The sequence below is a fragment of the Ammospiza caudacuta genome, chromosome 9 (assembly GCF_027887145.1).
Source record: "Ammospiza caudacuta isolate bAmmCau1 chromosome 9, bAmmCau1.pri, whole genome shotgun sequence".
Classification (NCBI taxonomy): Eukaryota; Metazoa; Chordata; class Aves; order Passeriformes; family Passerellidae; genus Ammospiza; species Ammospiza caudacuta.
Genome location: NC_080601.1, coordinates 970,099 through 983,497, shown reverse-complemented (window position 1 = coordinate 983,497; position 13,399 = coordinate 970,099). Strand labels below are relative to the sequence as shown.

Here is a 13,399-nt window from a genome sequence, read left to right as displayed (position 1 = left end):
TGTTTGCTGCATGATGAAGGGTGCTTGTTTGTGGGCTGGTTTGCTCCAGCCAGCTGGGATGGAGTCCTGCTCGTGTGGGACAGGGGCAGGCAGCATGTGGGGGGCCATGGGGACACCCGAGCAGTGCCAGAGTGGAGTGGGGTAGTCACAAGGCAAGGGAGAGTTCCTCTTGAAGAGAAATCCTACACAACAAAAAAAATATTGACAGTCTTGCTGATGTGTTTTGAGTGTTTGAAAAATGTTTTCTCTGGATTCTGTGGACCAGGTTTGTTCTTGGATTGCTGCTTCTGTGAGGCTGTGCTAGCCTGGGTGCTGTTTCCTTGTGCTTGGGGAGCAGGAGGAGGCAAGGTGGTCCCTGTTTGCTCCAAGGGTGATAAGATGGGCACTGCATGGTTGGGCCCCACTCAACCCTGCTGCATTCCAAGGGCTCCTTCCTGCTGCCAAGGCTTTGCTGGGGAAGGAGAAATTCCTTCCAGCACAGCGGCCAGTCACGCTGGGAGGAGCTGCTCTTTGCCAGTGTGGTTTGACCAGTTCCTTATAAGAAGTTTAGTGAAACAAGGTGCCCTTTTTGCCCATGAAGGCTGTGCCAGCTTTGCCCACAGTTTCCCTGCACAGCAGCACGGGGCTTTGCTGGGTTTCTAAATGGTGCCCACGAGGGCAGCACATTGGCAAAACTTGCACAAACTGAGTTTGTGGTCAAGGGGTAGGAGAATATCTCCTGGTCTGGAAGGAGCTGCCCTGACCCTCTGTTCCCTGTAGCTGTCTCAGTTTGGAGGGAAAATTTGATTTTTAAGCTGAGATATGGGCAAACATACACTTGGGCAGTGGCTGCTTGTGCCTACAGGCTTCAGCTTTTCTGGTTTTTAGGTGCTTGGACTCCTGTTGTGGCAGATGTGAATATTGTGGCGGGTATGGAAAGCTGAGCTGGTTTGAGTTGTCCTTCTGTCAGTTGATTACTGTCAATACTCTTTTCTTTCTTTTATTATTATTTACCTGTGCACTGAATGCTCTGATTCAGGCAGGAATTATGCAAATAGCAAAAAATCAGTGTAGTCGTTACCTTGGGGGATTTGCAGGCTCCTCATGATGGTTTGCAGGCAAGGAATTCAATACCAGGATTTCCTTTTTTATCTGTGCTGTAAAGTAGGGACATGCATTGTTACATCTCCAGTATTTTCATTTGCCTCAACCCATAAGCACAATCCCGCAGTTAAACAAGCCCAGACAGATGGGAGCCCAGGCAGTGAATGTGCAGCAGCCTGATCCCCACTGCAGCTGAATCCTGGACATGCCAGCATCACATCCCTGCTCTGTAGTCAGTCCTGTACAGTCAGCTTTTTCTGAAAGTGCTCTATTTCCATGGCCCAAAAGGATTAAATGGTTTTCCAAGAAAAACTGTCGAGGAGTAGCAGGGAGAAGAGTAGGCTGAAAATACAAAATGCAAACACACCATTTTCTAGCAAGGGATGGGGGAAAAGAATTTTCCATCTTTCATCTCACTGTAATTAGGCTCTAAGATCACCAATTGTTAGAGGTCTGTCACAGACATCTTTTCTGGAAAACCCTTTCCTTAGGATTTTTCCTCCTAAGAGAAGCTGAGAGGCCTCAGGAACAAAATGTGAACATTGATTATCTGCTGCTGTGGAATGCAACAGGTGCATCTGTGATTGGCCCATGTTGGTTGTTTCTAATTAATGGCCAGTCACAGTCAGCTGGCTCAGACTCTCTGTCCGACATACAAGCCTTTGTTATCATTCCATTCCTTTTCTATTCTTAGCTAGCCTTCTGATGAAATCCTTTTTTCTATTATTTTAGTATAATTTTAATATAATTTATATCATAAAATAACAAATCAGCCTTCTGAACCACAGAGTCAGAGCCTCATCTCTTCCCTCATCCTCGGACCCCTGTGAACACAGTCACAGAGGTCATGTGAGAAAAGAGACCTGAAGATTCATTTGAGGTATAAAATCTTGTTTTTAAGGAAAAAGAAAAAAATCAGTGTGTGTCTTATGTTGAATGTTGCTGTGTTGTTTTGTCAGGGTTTCCTGATAACCTGGACGAAGCGCTTCAAAGCGAGCGGAGTGGAGGGGGCAGACGTCGTGAGGCTGCTCAACAAGGCCATCAAGAAACGCGGGGTAAATTGCACTTCTTTTTCTCTTTTAGCTGCATCTCAGCTTTGTCAGGGACCTCTCTTCATGTCACTCGCTTGAGCAGGTGGTCTGAGTGGTGGTGGAGCTCTGCTTCCCTGCATGAAAGTGCGTGGGTTTGCTGGAGAAACGAGGCGGCGCCAGAGCCGCCGTGTGGAAGCCGTGATTTTCCTCACAGCACTGAGCTGAGTTGCTGCTCAGTGGATTTTTGCTGGCAACCTTCAGTGATTTTATCACTCTTCAGAAACTGAAGAAGTGCTGTGTGGCAGTGCTGTGGCTTTTCAGTGATACCGACACTAAGTCCCATTCCTGAGAAACTTGTTTCTCCTTTTCTCCTGGACTCAGCTGAGCTGTGCACCTGCTGTGCGTGGGAGCAGGAGAGGAGCTGAGCTGAGGAGAAGGGGATTTCAGGCTCAGCAGGCTCTTGCTCCCTGCAAGTTTCTCTGTGTTGACTTTATAGAGAGTCAAGGTGACCAGGTTGCTGATTTAAACAAATAAAAAGGCACTGAGCGTGAGAGGGAATGAATTTGGGTTTGCATGATGCTTGCAGCCTGGTCATATGCTGATTACTCAGCATCCAAAAATTCACTGGAAAGTGTGAAGTATTTGCTTTCTTTGGGCAGTTGTGGACTCAAGCAAACCTGAGTTTTGCCCTCTCCAAACAACATTACAGGAGTCAGTTACTATCATTAGACTTGGCAGAATCTCACACACGGAAGGACCTGGAAAGAAATGGCTGCATGTAATTTATTTAATTACATTATTTTAGTATGAAAATCTTCACTTGAAATAAAGCACATTGATGGTTGAAGTAAACCTATAAGAAATATTTTCTAGATTGATGCTTCAAGCAACTGCTTCAAACCATTCCATGATATTTCAGTGCAAAGTTCCTTCTCCCTCATGTATAGGCCTTTTCTTTCCTGCCTGTGTGCTTATGTGAGAGCAGGCCTGTGCTCTCTAGAGTGATCCTGGTGCTGTTTTATTGCTTGCATTCGTCTGCTCTCACTGCCTTCTTGGCTACGTGGGATGGGGAGCTGGCAGACAGAACAGGGAATATTTTAAAAGATGAGCTGTGGTATTCAGACAGATTATTTGTCTCCTGTTCCCTGTGAGACACTTTGCTGAAAGGAAACCGGTGAGGAACAGGAGCAGCGTTTTCCAGAGCAGCCCTGTGGCCCAAGCTGTTGGAATTTGAAATGTAGGGAATTCTCAGAACTTTGGGCCTGACAGCCAAAGTTTAGAATTAAACACAGGATTTGATCTGAGACCTTGGGAAAAGCTTCCAAACTTAGGTGCTAGAAGCAAGAATGTGGATTTATAGTTTGAAGCAGAAACACTTTAAGCTAAGTGAAAGAAAGTTGAGAGTTTTAGAGTTTATAAAAGATATAAAAATGAAAGTAGCTACAAGGGTAAGCAAGAAGTTTAGAATGCAGTAATGTAGGTTTGTGTGTTATAATACGATTGACAAAGAAAGCTTACACTGTAGCATGAGTCCATAAGATGACATATTTAAGGATTGAGTCAGAAACATATATAGTGTTTTATTAGTCAATAAATCCTTAAAAGGTCTTGTAACTAGGAGTCTTGTGACCTTCTGAACCACGCAGTAAAGATGTGAGCCAAACTCACCCTTCCTACCTACGTAGAAGATAAAAAAATAAACCGCGCCATCAAAAGCAACTCAGAGCTCCTGTCTGTAACTCACTGAGAACTCTTTGCAAAATGCCCGTGCCCTGTTGCTCCCCAGGACTACGATGCGGACATCATGGCAGTGGTGAACGACACCGTGGGCACCATGATGACCTGTGGCTTTGACGACCAGCGCTGCGAAGTCGGCCTCATCATCGGTAACGCTCGGGGCGGGCGCGGGCTGCTCTGCCTCTGCCCCTGCCCGGCCTGCTCAGCACCTCCTGCTCTGCTTCCCCCCAGGCACGGGCACCAACGCCTGCTACATGGAGGAGATGAGGCACATCGACCTGGTGGAGGGGGACGAGGGCAGGATGTGCATCAACACCGAGTGGGGGGCCTTCGGGGACGACGGCTCGCTGGAAGACATCAGGACCGAGTTCGATCGGGAGATTGACCGCGGGTCCCTGAATCCTGGCAAGCAGCTGTGAGTCATCTGTGGACGTGTGTTTTCTGTTCTGTGCCCCATTTCCCTCTTGTGTTAGCAATTCTGCAGCTCAGTAAAGCCTTGCCTGTGGTGAGGCAAAGCTCTGGCTGGGCTCTGCTTCCCAGTGTTGCCCGTGGATTCGTGGGTGACTGCTGTCCTCTCCTGCAGGTTTGAGAAGATGGTCAGTGGGCTGTACATGGGGGAGCTGGTAAGGCTCATCCTGGTGAAGATGGCCAAGGAGGGGCTGCTCTTTGAGGGGAGAATCACCCCTGAGCTTCTCACCAAAGGGAAGTTTGAGACAAAGCATGTTTCTGCCATTGAAAAGTGAGTAATGTATCCCTTTTCACTCCTGGGGCTTCACAGTGACTCTGAATGTTAATTTTCCTGCTCTTGTTGCTTTGTGTGCTGCATTGGGGATATCTGCCATTCTCTACTGCCTGCACAGAGCTGGCATGTGGGGACCCCCGGCAGACAGTCTGTGCCCTCCTCCCCGAGATTTCTCCCTTCTGTGTTGGGAGGAGCTCTAAAGTCTGCCAGTCCACGCAGCTTTCAGGGTACGAGCTGCAGTACCTCTCTCACTGCTCACAGAGCTGCCACCCTGCAGCTAAACATGGCAGTGAGTTGGCTTAGTGCCTCCTAGCAAATGCTTGTGCTGCTCCTTGCTGTATCCCTGGGACTGCTGGGCAGGAGGAAAACAAGTGTGACAAGGCAGAGCATTCAGTCTCGTAGGCAGGGCCGGGTGCTGCACGGTGACCTCTGAGCTATGTGCCAGTTGGTTTCTTAGAGCGTCATCACCCCTTTGCTCAGTGCTCACAGGCTCTTCCCCCCTGTGTTTTTAAAATTCACATCACTGGGATAGTTTATACCATAGTCATTGGGCTGGATTTTCTTTTTGAAATGGCAAGTAAGACTCCAAGAGAACAGCCAGTAACTTCTATAATGCCTGTTCCTCCTGCCACAGTTTATTCCTCTCCTTGCAGACCACGTTATCTGAACAGCTTTTCATTAAATTTTAGCTTTTAATTTGTTTTAACCACAGAGGTCTGTGTTGTGGACCAAAGTATTGTTGAACAGCAGTGAGAAAAAATGCAATTATTGAGAAATTCAGTAACAAAGAGGAAAAATTTGCCCTGAAATCCCACCTTACTTCCTGAAGAGGCACTTTGGTTATAAGTGGGGGGTACATGCCTGTACAGCTTCAAATTTCTAGCTGGTGCTAGCAAGATGCAAGAGTCCTTAAAAAGATGTATGGAGTGCACTTAGGGATGACAAGATATATATCCATTTTATTTTTGTGTGGGAAATGGCTGAGCTGGACAAGGAGAAGTTTGGCCAGAAGATTTGCTCTCAGGCTGGATGCTAATGAGGAAAAATAAAATGTAAGAGGCAGAGATTCATTGGGGTTGTAAAAGCCTGAAAAGAGACCCGTTAGGATGAAATTGCTTCGGCAACCTTTGCTTAGGGTTTTGTCTTTCACACTGGGCTTAATTTATCCAGGCATGCAAAGGAATGAGTGTGGGATTAGGTGTGCTGAACTGTGGGGCTGCTGCTTCATGCTCAAGAGAAGCCATTTGCAGTTTCAAGCATCACTGTAATGAAAAAACACTTGAATTCCTCCAGGTCCTCCCCGTGGTGTGGCTGCCGTGGTACCTGGGATTGGATTGTTTGTAGGTGGCACGTGGTACCTGGTACCTGCAGTGTTTGCAGGTGGCATGTTTGCACCAGGAAAACACGTGGCTTTAGCGGAAGCAGCTTTAATGGAAAGCTTTTCCATCTGTGAATGAATGCATGTTCCAAGCCTCATGGAGCGTTCTAGTCCAGATCTCTAGGAAATGTTCTTTCTGACTTTCTCAAACCCCAGGCAGGCAGGCAGGGACACCCATGTTTGGAGGTCCCCCACAGTCCTGCAGCCCAGCACACACCCACTGAGGAGTGCCCTTTGCTTTGCAGGAGCAAAGAAGGTCTGAACAAAGCCAAAGAGATCCTGACCAGGCTGGGGGTGGAGCCGTCCCCCGAGGACTGCATCGCTGTGCAGCACGTGTGCACCATCGTGTCCTTCCGCTCCGCCAACCTGGTGGCCTCCACGCTGGGGGCCATCCTCAACCAGCTGAGGGACAACAAGGGCGTGGGCCGCCTGCGCACCACCGTGGGCGTGGATGGCTCCCTCTACAAGATGCACCCACAGTGAGTGCTGCTCTCCTGCTGCTGGCACTTCAGCTGCCACGGGCTCTGCTTTGCAAAGGGGTCGTCCCTGGGCATCACCCAGGTGGGCTCTGCTTTGCCTGTTGTACCAGGGCATCACCCAGGTGGGCTCTGCTTTGCCTGTTGTCCCAGAGCATCACCCAGGGGTCTCTGGTTTGCCTGTTGTACCAGGGCATCACCCAGGTGGGCTCTGCTTTGCCTGTTGTACCAGGATATCACCCAGCCAGGCTCTGCTTTGCAAAGGGGTCATCCCAGGGCATCACCCAGGTGGGCTGTGGTTTGCCTGTTGTACCAGGGTCACCCAGCCAGGCTCTGGTTTGCCTGTTATCCCAGAGCATCACCCAGGGGTCTCTGGTTTGCCTGTTGTCCCAGGGCATCACCCAGGGGCCTCTGGTTTGCCTGTTGTCCCAGGGCATCACCCAGGGGCCTCTGGTTTGCCTGTTGTCCCAGAGCATCACCCAGGGGTCTCTGGTTTGCCTGTTGTACCAGGGCATCACCCAGGCAGGCTCTGGTTTGCCTGTTGTCCCAGAGCATCACCCAGGGGTCTCTGGCTTGCCTGTTGTCCCAGGGCATCACCCAGGGGTCTCTGTTTTGCCTGTTGTCCCAGGGCATCACCCAGGTGGGCTCTGGTTTGCCTGTTGTCCCAGGGCATCACCCAGGCAGGCTCTGGTTTGCCTGTTGTCCCAGGGCATCACCCAGGGGTCTCTGGCTTGCCTGTTGTCCCAGGGCATCACCCAGGGGTCTCTGGTTTGCCTGTTGTCCCAGGGCATCACCCAGGGGTCTCTGGTTTGCCTGTTGTCCCAGGGCATCACCCAGCCAGGCTCTGGTTTGCCTGTGGCCCCAGGGCATCACCCAGGGGTCTCTGGCTTGCCTGTTGTCCCAGAGCATCACCCAGGGGTCTCTGGCTTGCCTGTTGTCCCAGAGCATCACCCAGGGGTCTCTGGTTTGCCTGTTGTCCCAGGGCATCACCCAGGGGTCTCTGGCTTGCCTGTTGTCCCAGAGCATCACCCAGGGGTCTCTGGCTTGCCTGTTGTCCCAGAGCATCACCCAGGGGTCTCTGGTTTGCCTGTTGTCCCAGGGCATCACCCAGGGGTCTCTGGTTTGCCTGTTGTCCCAGGGCATCACCCAGGGGTCTCTGGTTTGCCTGTTGTCCCAGGGCATCACCCAGGGGTCTCTGGCTTGCCTGTTGTCCCAGGGCATCACCCAGGGGTCTCTGGTTTGCCTGTTGTCCCAGGGCATCACCCAGCCAGGCTCTGGTTTGCCTGTTGTCCCAGAGCATCACCCAGGTGGGCTGTGAGATGATGAACCCAAACTGTGGGCACGAGGGTCCAGGTCTGAGCTGGGGAGCTTGTTGGAAAGGAGAGAGGTCTTTTAGGTGAAGAAAAGAAGCAAAAACCCTGAGTGACTGAATACTGCAAAGTCAGGGAAAACAGCAGTGATCTGAGATAGCTTAAGGTATCACCAAGAGACCTCTTGGGAGGAGAGGAGCGTTTGTTTGTACAAAATACTACTTTGTGCCCATTGATTGGGCTGTGAGGACACCTGCATTAATTCACCTTCACCTCCATTTCCAGTTCAATTCCCATTCCTAACCCTATTTTTGCCAGTCTTTTCTCAAGATACACTTGGAAACCGGGATGGGGAAATAGCGCTTAGATTTCTGTGGCCTTTAAAAAACTGGTTTTGTCCTGTTTTCCCCATCTTGAAAGTTACACTTTTAGTGAAACAGCTGTATAGATTTATGTAGAAATCAGAAAATTATATTCATGGGGAAACCTCTGAAAGGAGAATTATGCTTAGTGTTTCATTTTCAGTTTCTCATTGTTTGTTGAAAAAGCTATTTTCCTGTGTTAAAGAAAACCATAGAACAAAAAAGTTTCCAAGAGTGCTGTTCTGACTAGCTTTTCCAGCTTGGGCAAGGTCTGGGGATTGTTAAGATAATGAACATGGACAATTTTGGTTTCTTAACTGTTTCCCACACCATCTAAACCAGTGAGTTCAGGAGAGAACCCCAGCAGAGGGAATTGGAGCAGCATTGCAGCCAGGGAGTTTCTCCATCCAGGACTGGGTTCAGGGGATGAGACTGATGCTCTCCCCTGCTTTTTGCTGGCTTTGCTTAGAAATCTGGGAGGAAGGAGGGAGGAGGAAATTAGAAATTCAGGAGGAAGGAGAAGTAGGGAAGAACTGCACTTCCCTGGCAGTTTTCCTACTTGAGAGGCTGTAGTTAGTCTGAGCGTAGTGAGTTTGCCCACTCCCCTTGCCTTGGGTTGGTGTTGGCAGTGCAGATTTGGGGGGCATGCAGCACAGATTTTGGTGGGAAGGGCAGCACAAATTTTTGGGGGGAAGGGCAGTGAAAATTTTGGGGGGTGGCACCGCAGGTTTTGCAGGGAAGGACAGTGCAGATTTTGGGGGGGAGCAGTGCAGATTTTAAGGGGGATGCAGTACAGATTTGGGGGGGGATGCAGTACAGATTTAGGGGCATGGGCAGTGCAGATTTTGGGATTTTGGGGGGGAATGCAGCGCAGATTTTGGTGGGGCAGCAGTGCAGATTTTGGGGGGGATGCACCGCAGATTTTGGGGTGTGGGCGGTGCAGATTTAGGGCCTGGGCAGTGCAGTTTCTGGGGGGGTGCCGCTCAGATTTAGGGCCTGGGCAGTGCAGATTCAGGGCCTGGGTAGTGCAGATTCGGGGGTGGATGCAGCACAGATTTAGGGCCTGGGCAGTGCACATTTAGGGCCTGGGCAGTGCACATTTAGGGCCTGGGCAGTGTAGATTCAGGGCCTGGGCAATGCAGATTCTGGGGGTGGATGCAGCTCCGATTCAGGGCCTGGGCAGTGCAGATTCAGGGCCTGGGCAGTGCAGATTCCGGGGGGGATGCAGCTCAGATTTAGGGATTGGGCAGTGCAGATTCAGGGCCTGGGCAGCGCAGATTCGGGGGTGGATGCAGCTCCGATTTAGGGCCTGGGCAGCGCAGATTCAGGGCCTGGGCAGTGCTGATCCTGGGGGGATGCAGCTCAGATTTAGGGCCTGGCAGTGCTGATCCTGGGGGGATGCAGCTCCGATTTAGGGCCTGGGCAGTGCAGTTTCGGGGGGGCATGCAGCTCCGATTCAGGGCCTGGGCAGTGCAGATTCAGGGCCTGGGCAGTGCTGATCCTGGGGGGATGCAGCTCCGATTCAGGGCCTGGCAGTGCTGATCCTGGGGGGATGCAGCTCCGATTCAGGGCCTGGGCAGTGCTGATCCTGGGGGGATGCAGCTCCGATTCAGGGCCTGGCAGTGCTGATCCTGGGGGGATGCAGCTCCGATTTAGGGCCTGGGCAGTGCAGTTTCGGGGGGGATGCAGCTCAGGGCCTGGGCAGTGCAGATTTAGGGCCTGGGCAGCACAGATTCAGGGCCTGGGCAGTGCTGATCCTGGGGGGATGCAGCTCCGATTCAGGGCCGGGCAGTGCTGATTCTGGGGGGATGCAGCTCCAATTCAGGGCCTGGGCAGTGCTGATCCTGGGGGGATGCAGCTCCGATTCAGGGCCTGGGCAGTGCAGATTTAGGGCCTGGGCAGTGCATTTTCGGGGGGGATGCTGCTCAGATTCAGGGCCTGGGCAGTGCAGATTCAAGGCCTGGGCAGTGCTGATCCTGGGGGGATGCAGCTCCGATTCAGGGCCTGGGCAGTGCTGATCCTGGGGGGATGCAGCTCAGATTTAGGGCCTGGGCAGTGCTGATCCTGGGGGGATGCAGCTCCGATTCAGGGCCTGGGCAGTGCAGATTCAGGGCCTGGCAGTGCTGATCCCGGGGGCGATGCACCTCCGATTTAGGGCCGGGCAGTGCCGAGGCCGGCCTCGCAGCCTCCCCTCCCCTCCCCTGGCCGCAGGTACGCCCGGCGCTTGCACAAGACCACGCGGCGCCTGGTGCCCGACTCGGAGGTGCGGTTCCTGCTGTCGGAGAGCGGCAGCGGCAAGGGCGCGGCCATGGTGACGGCCGTGGCGTACCGGCTGGCCGAGCAGCACCGCCTCATCGACGAGACCCTGGCCGAGTTCAAGCTCACCCACGAGCAGCTGCTGCAGGTGAAGAAGAGGATGAGGGCGGAGATGGAGGCGGGGCTGAAGAAGAAGACTCACGACACGGCCAAAGTGAAGATGCTGCCCACCTTTGTGCGCAGCACGCCCGATGGGACAGGTAGAGCGCGCCCTCGCTGCGGTGGGGATGATGGCTTGGTTACGGCCCCAAAACGGGCTCCAAGTGCGGGGTTTGGCAAAGCTGAGCAGATGTGGTGCAAGCAAAGAGGAGCCTGAGCTGTGCAAAGGAGGAGATCTCAGTGCTGGCCCGTGTGCTGGTTGCTGGCAGCCTGGTGCTGTGTCCTTGCCTCAGGGTGCAAGCACAGTCACAGCTTGAGGGGGAAAACCACAGCTGGGATGTCGCAGACATCTTTTATGGAAAACCCTTTCCTTAGGATTTTTCCTCCTGAGAAGCTGAGAGGCCTCAAGAACAAAACGTAAACATTGATTATCTGCTGCTGTGGAATGCAACAGGTGCATCTGGGATTGGATGTTTCTAATTAATGGCCAATCACAGTCAGCTGGCTCATACAGAAAGCTGAGCCACAAATCCTTTGTTATCATTCCTTCCTATTCTATTCTTAGCTAGCCTTCTGATGAAAACCTTTCTTCTATTCTTTTAGTATAGTTTTAATGTAATATATATAATAAAATAATAAATCAGCCTTCTGAACCATGGAGTCAGATCCTCGTCTCTTCCCTCAATCCCAAAACCCCTGTGAGCGCTGTCACACTGTGATCATAAACCCAAACTCAAAGTACCCATTCCTTGGGTGCTTTGCATTTCAGGGTGGCTGGCCAAATTTCAGCTCTCTCTCAGGAAACAGTTGTGTAAGTCCTTTTTCCCTTGTTGATTTAAAGGAAAACAAAATAATCAGAGCAACATCTGAAGTTCTCCTTTGATGAAGATCTTCCCAATTGAGTTTTTAGGAGATTTTCTATCAAAATACTTTGAGAGAAGCATTTCTTCAGATGTTACTTATGGTTCTTCAAATATGCACACATATTCTTTTACAGAGAATGGAGACTTTCTGGCACTTGACCTCGGAGGGACAAACTTTAGAGTTTTGCTGGTGAAAATCCGCAGTGGTAAAAGGAGGACAGTGGAGATGCACAACAAGATCTATGCCATTCCCATAGAGGTGATGCAGGGAACAGGAGAAGAGGTATTTGTGCTTCTCTTTGGCTGCACTGCTGCTTTTAAAATAACTCCTTAAGAGCACATAACATGTGCAACTTCAAATATTATGACTTTTCTCTTCAAAGCTGTTTGATCACATCGTTACCTGCATTTCTGACTTCCTGGATTATATGGGGATTAAAGGAGCACGTCTTCCTCTTGGCTTCACCTTTTCCTTCCCCTGCAAGCAGACCAGTCTGGATGCTGTAAGTTCCTTAGTACCTCTTCAATCTGCTTCTGTGCCTATGCCAGACCTGGTTTCTGTGCCTTCATGCCACCCACGTGACACTTACAGGAAGGTCACACAAGGGGAAGGTTCCTGTGCTGACCCTGACCAGTACAGCTGCTCCTATAAATAGTCCCTTTAAGGGTGGCAATGCAAATGCTGCCCGTGGCTGTGACAGATAAGAGCATTTAAATTTTCCGTGGTGGTCATAGCCCTTTTTTAAGGCATTATGTTTTTTCCAGCTGTGTAAACCTGCTGGTCTGGGCCACTTCCCTGGTTCTGCAGGCAGTAAGCAAAAGTCCATCCCTGCTGCCAGTGCCTACTCCCAGAAGATCTTGTCTCACTGGATGGAGTGGTTGCACCAGAATCCATGGGCTGTGTCACCCTAAGGGTGACAGTGTGGCCTGCAGCACACCCCTGACGAATGGACTTGTGTTCTTTGCACTTTTGTGTTCAATTTCTTCACTGCCACATCCTTACACCAACCTCTGCAGCTGTTAATAGTTTCCTGTGTGCTTAGCTGGGGTTTCCTTCAAGAAAGACACATTTTCTATAACACTTCTTTGGGTTTTTGAGTTTGTTGTTCCTGTCTCCTCTTTTTTTTTTTTTTTTTTTTTTTTGGTTTTTTGCATTGCTCTGGAAATTTAGAGCCCAATCACAATTAGTTGTTTTAGATACAAATTTGATATACTGAGGAGATAGTCCTTTTCACAGAAACTCTTCTGTAAAACATAACATTAAAGTGATGCTTTACAGAAGAGTTTGGGTATTTGAGATATTAAGTGTACAGAATAACGTCTGAGTCCTACTTGATAACCTCTTTTCTTGCTTTATAGGGTATCCTTCTCAATTGGACAAAAGGCTTCAAAGCTACAGACTGTGAGGGAGAAGATGTGGTATATTTACTTAGGGAAGGAATTAAAAGAAGAGAGGTGATTTTTCTTTCTCTTTTCTCCTCATTCTGCTCCTCTCCAGACTTGACAGACCTTGTGGGTCAGGCTGGCTCCCTCTCACAGGATCTGTGTGCCTTGTAGACAGGGACTGTGCCTCCTGTCTTGCACAGAAGATTGTTCTTCCCCAGAGGCTTCTGACTTGCCACATTTGCCAGAACTTTCAAGGCTTCTTTCAAACTCTGTGGCAATTTCCACATGCATGGAGAAAGGAGTTTTGGAAATTGTGACTGTAGGAATGCACCTTGGTGCACCCTGAAGGACAGTTTTCTCCTCCTCTTCTTGATCTTGAAAAAGCCTCAACCACTTTAGCCAAAACTTTCTAGGAAGGGAAGAAAAACAGCCTGAGAAAGGTGTTAATTTTGCACAGATTTTATCAGCCAGTGAAAGGAAGTCTTAAAAGCTTTGTTACTGGAATTGCTACACAATTGCTGTGATAGTGAATGTTTATACCATGTGCCTGTGTAAAAGATATGTGCTTAAACACACTTAAGCCAGGGATAAATTTCATTCTGAAGACAGGTAGAGC

General features: G+C 50.2%; 1 protein-coding gene across 1 annotated transcript in view; it reads left to right on the top strand.

Annotated features, from left to right (window-relative positions):
* LOC131561559 (hexokinase-1) overlaps window positions 1-13,399 on the top strand; it is a 39,792-nt gene that overhangs the window by 17,355 nt on the left and 9,038 nt on the right. Inside the window, exons 5-13 of the mRNA XM_058810891.1 lie at window positions 2,043-2,138; window positions 3,901-4,000; window positions 4,083-4,266; window positions 4,435-4,590; window positions 6,217-6,450; window positions 10,331-10,635; window positions 11,532-11,680; window positions 11,781-11,900; window positions 12,757-12,852. Of these exons, the coding sequence (XP_058666874.1) occupies window positions 2,043-2,138; window positions 3,901-4,000; window positions 4,083-4,266; window positions 4,435-4,590; window positions 6,217-6,450; window positions 10,331-10,635; window positions 11,532-11,680; window positions 11,781-11,900; window positions 12,757-12,852 (1,440 nt within the window). The remainder of the gene's footprint in view (window positions 1-2,042; window positions 2,139-3,900; window positions 4,001-4,082; window positions 4,267-4,434; window positions 4,591-6,216; window positions 6,451-10,330; window positions 10,636-11,531; window positions 11,681-11,780; window positions 11,901-12,756; window positions 12,853-13,399) is intronic.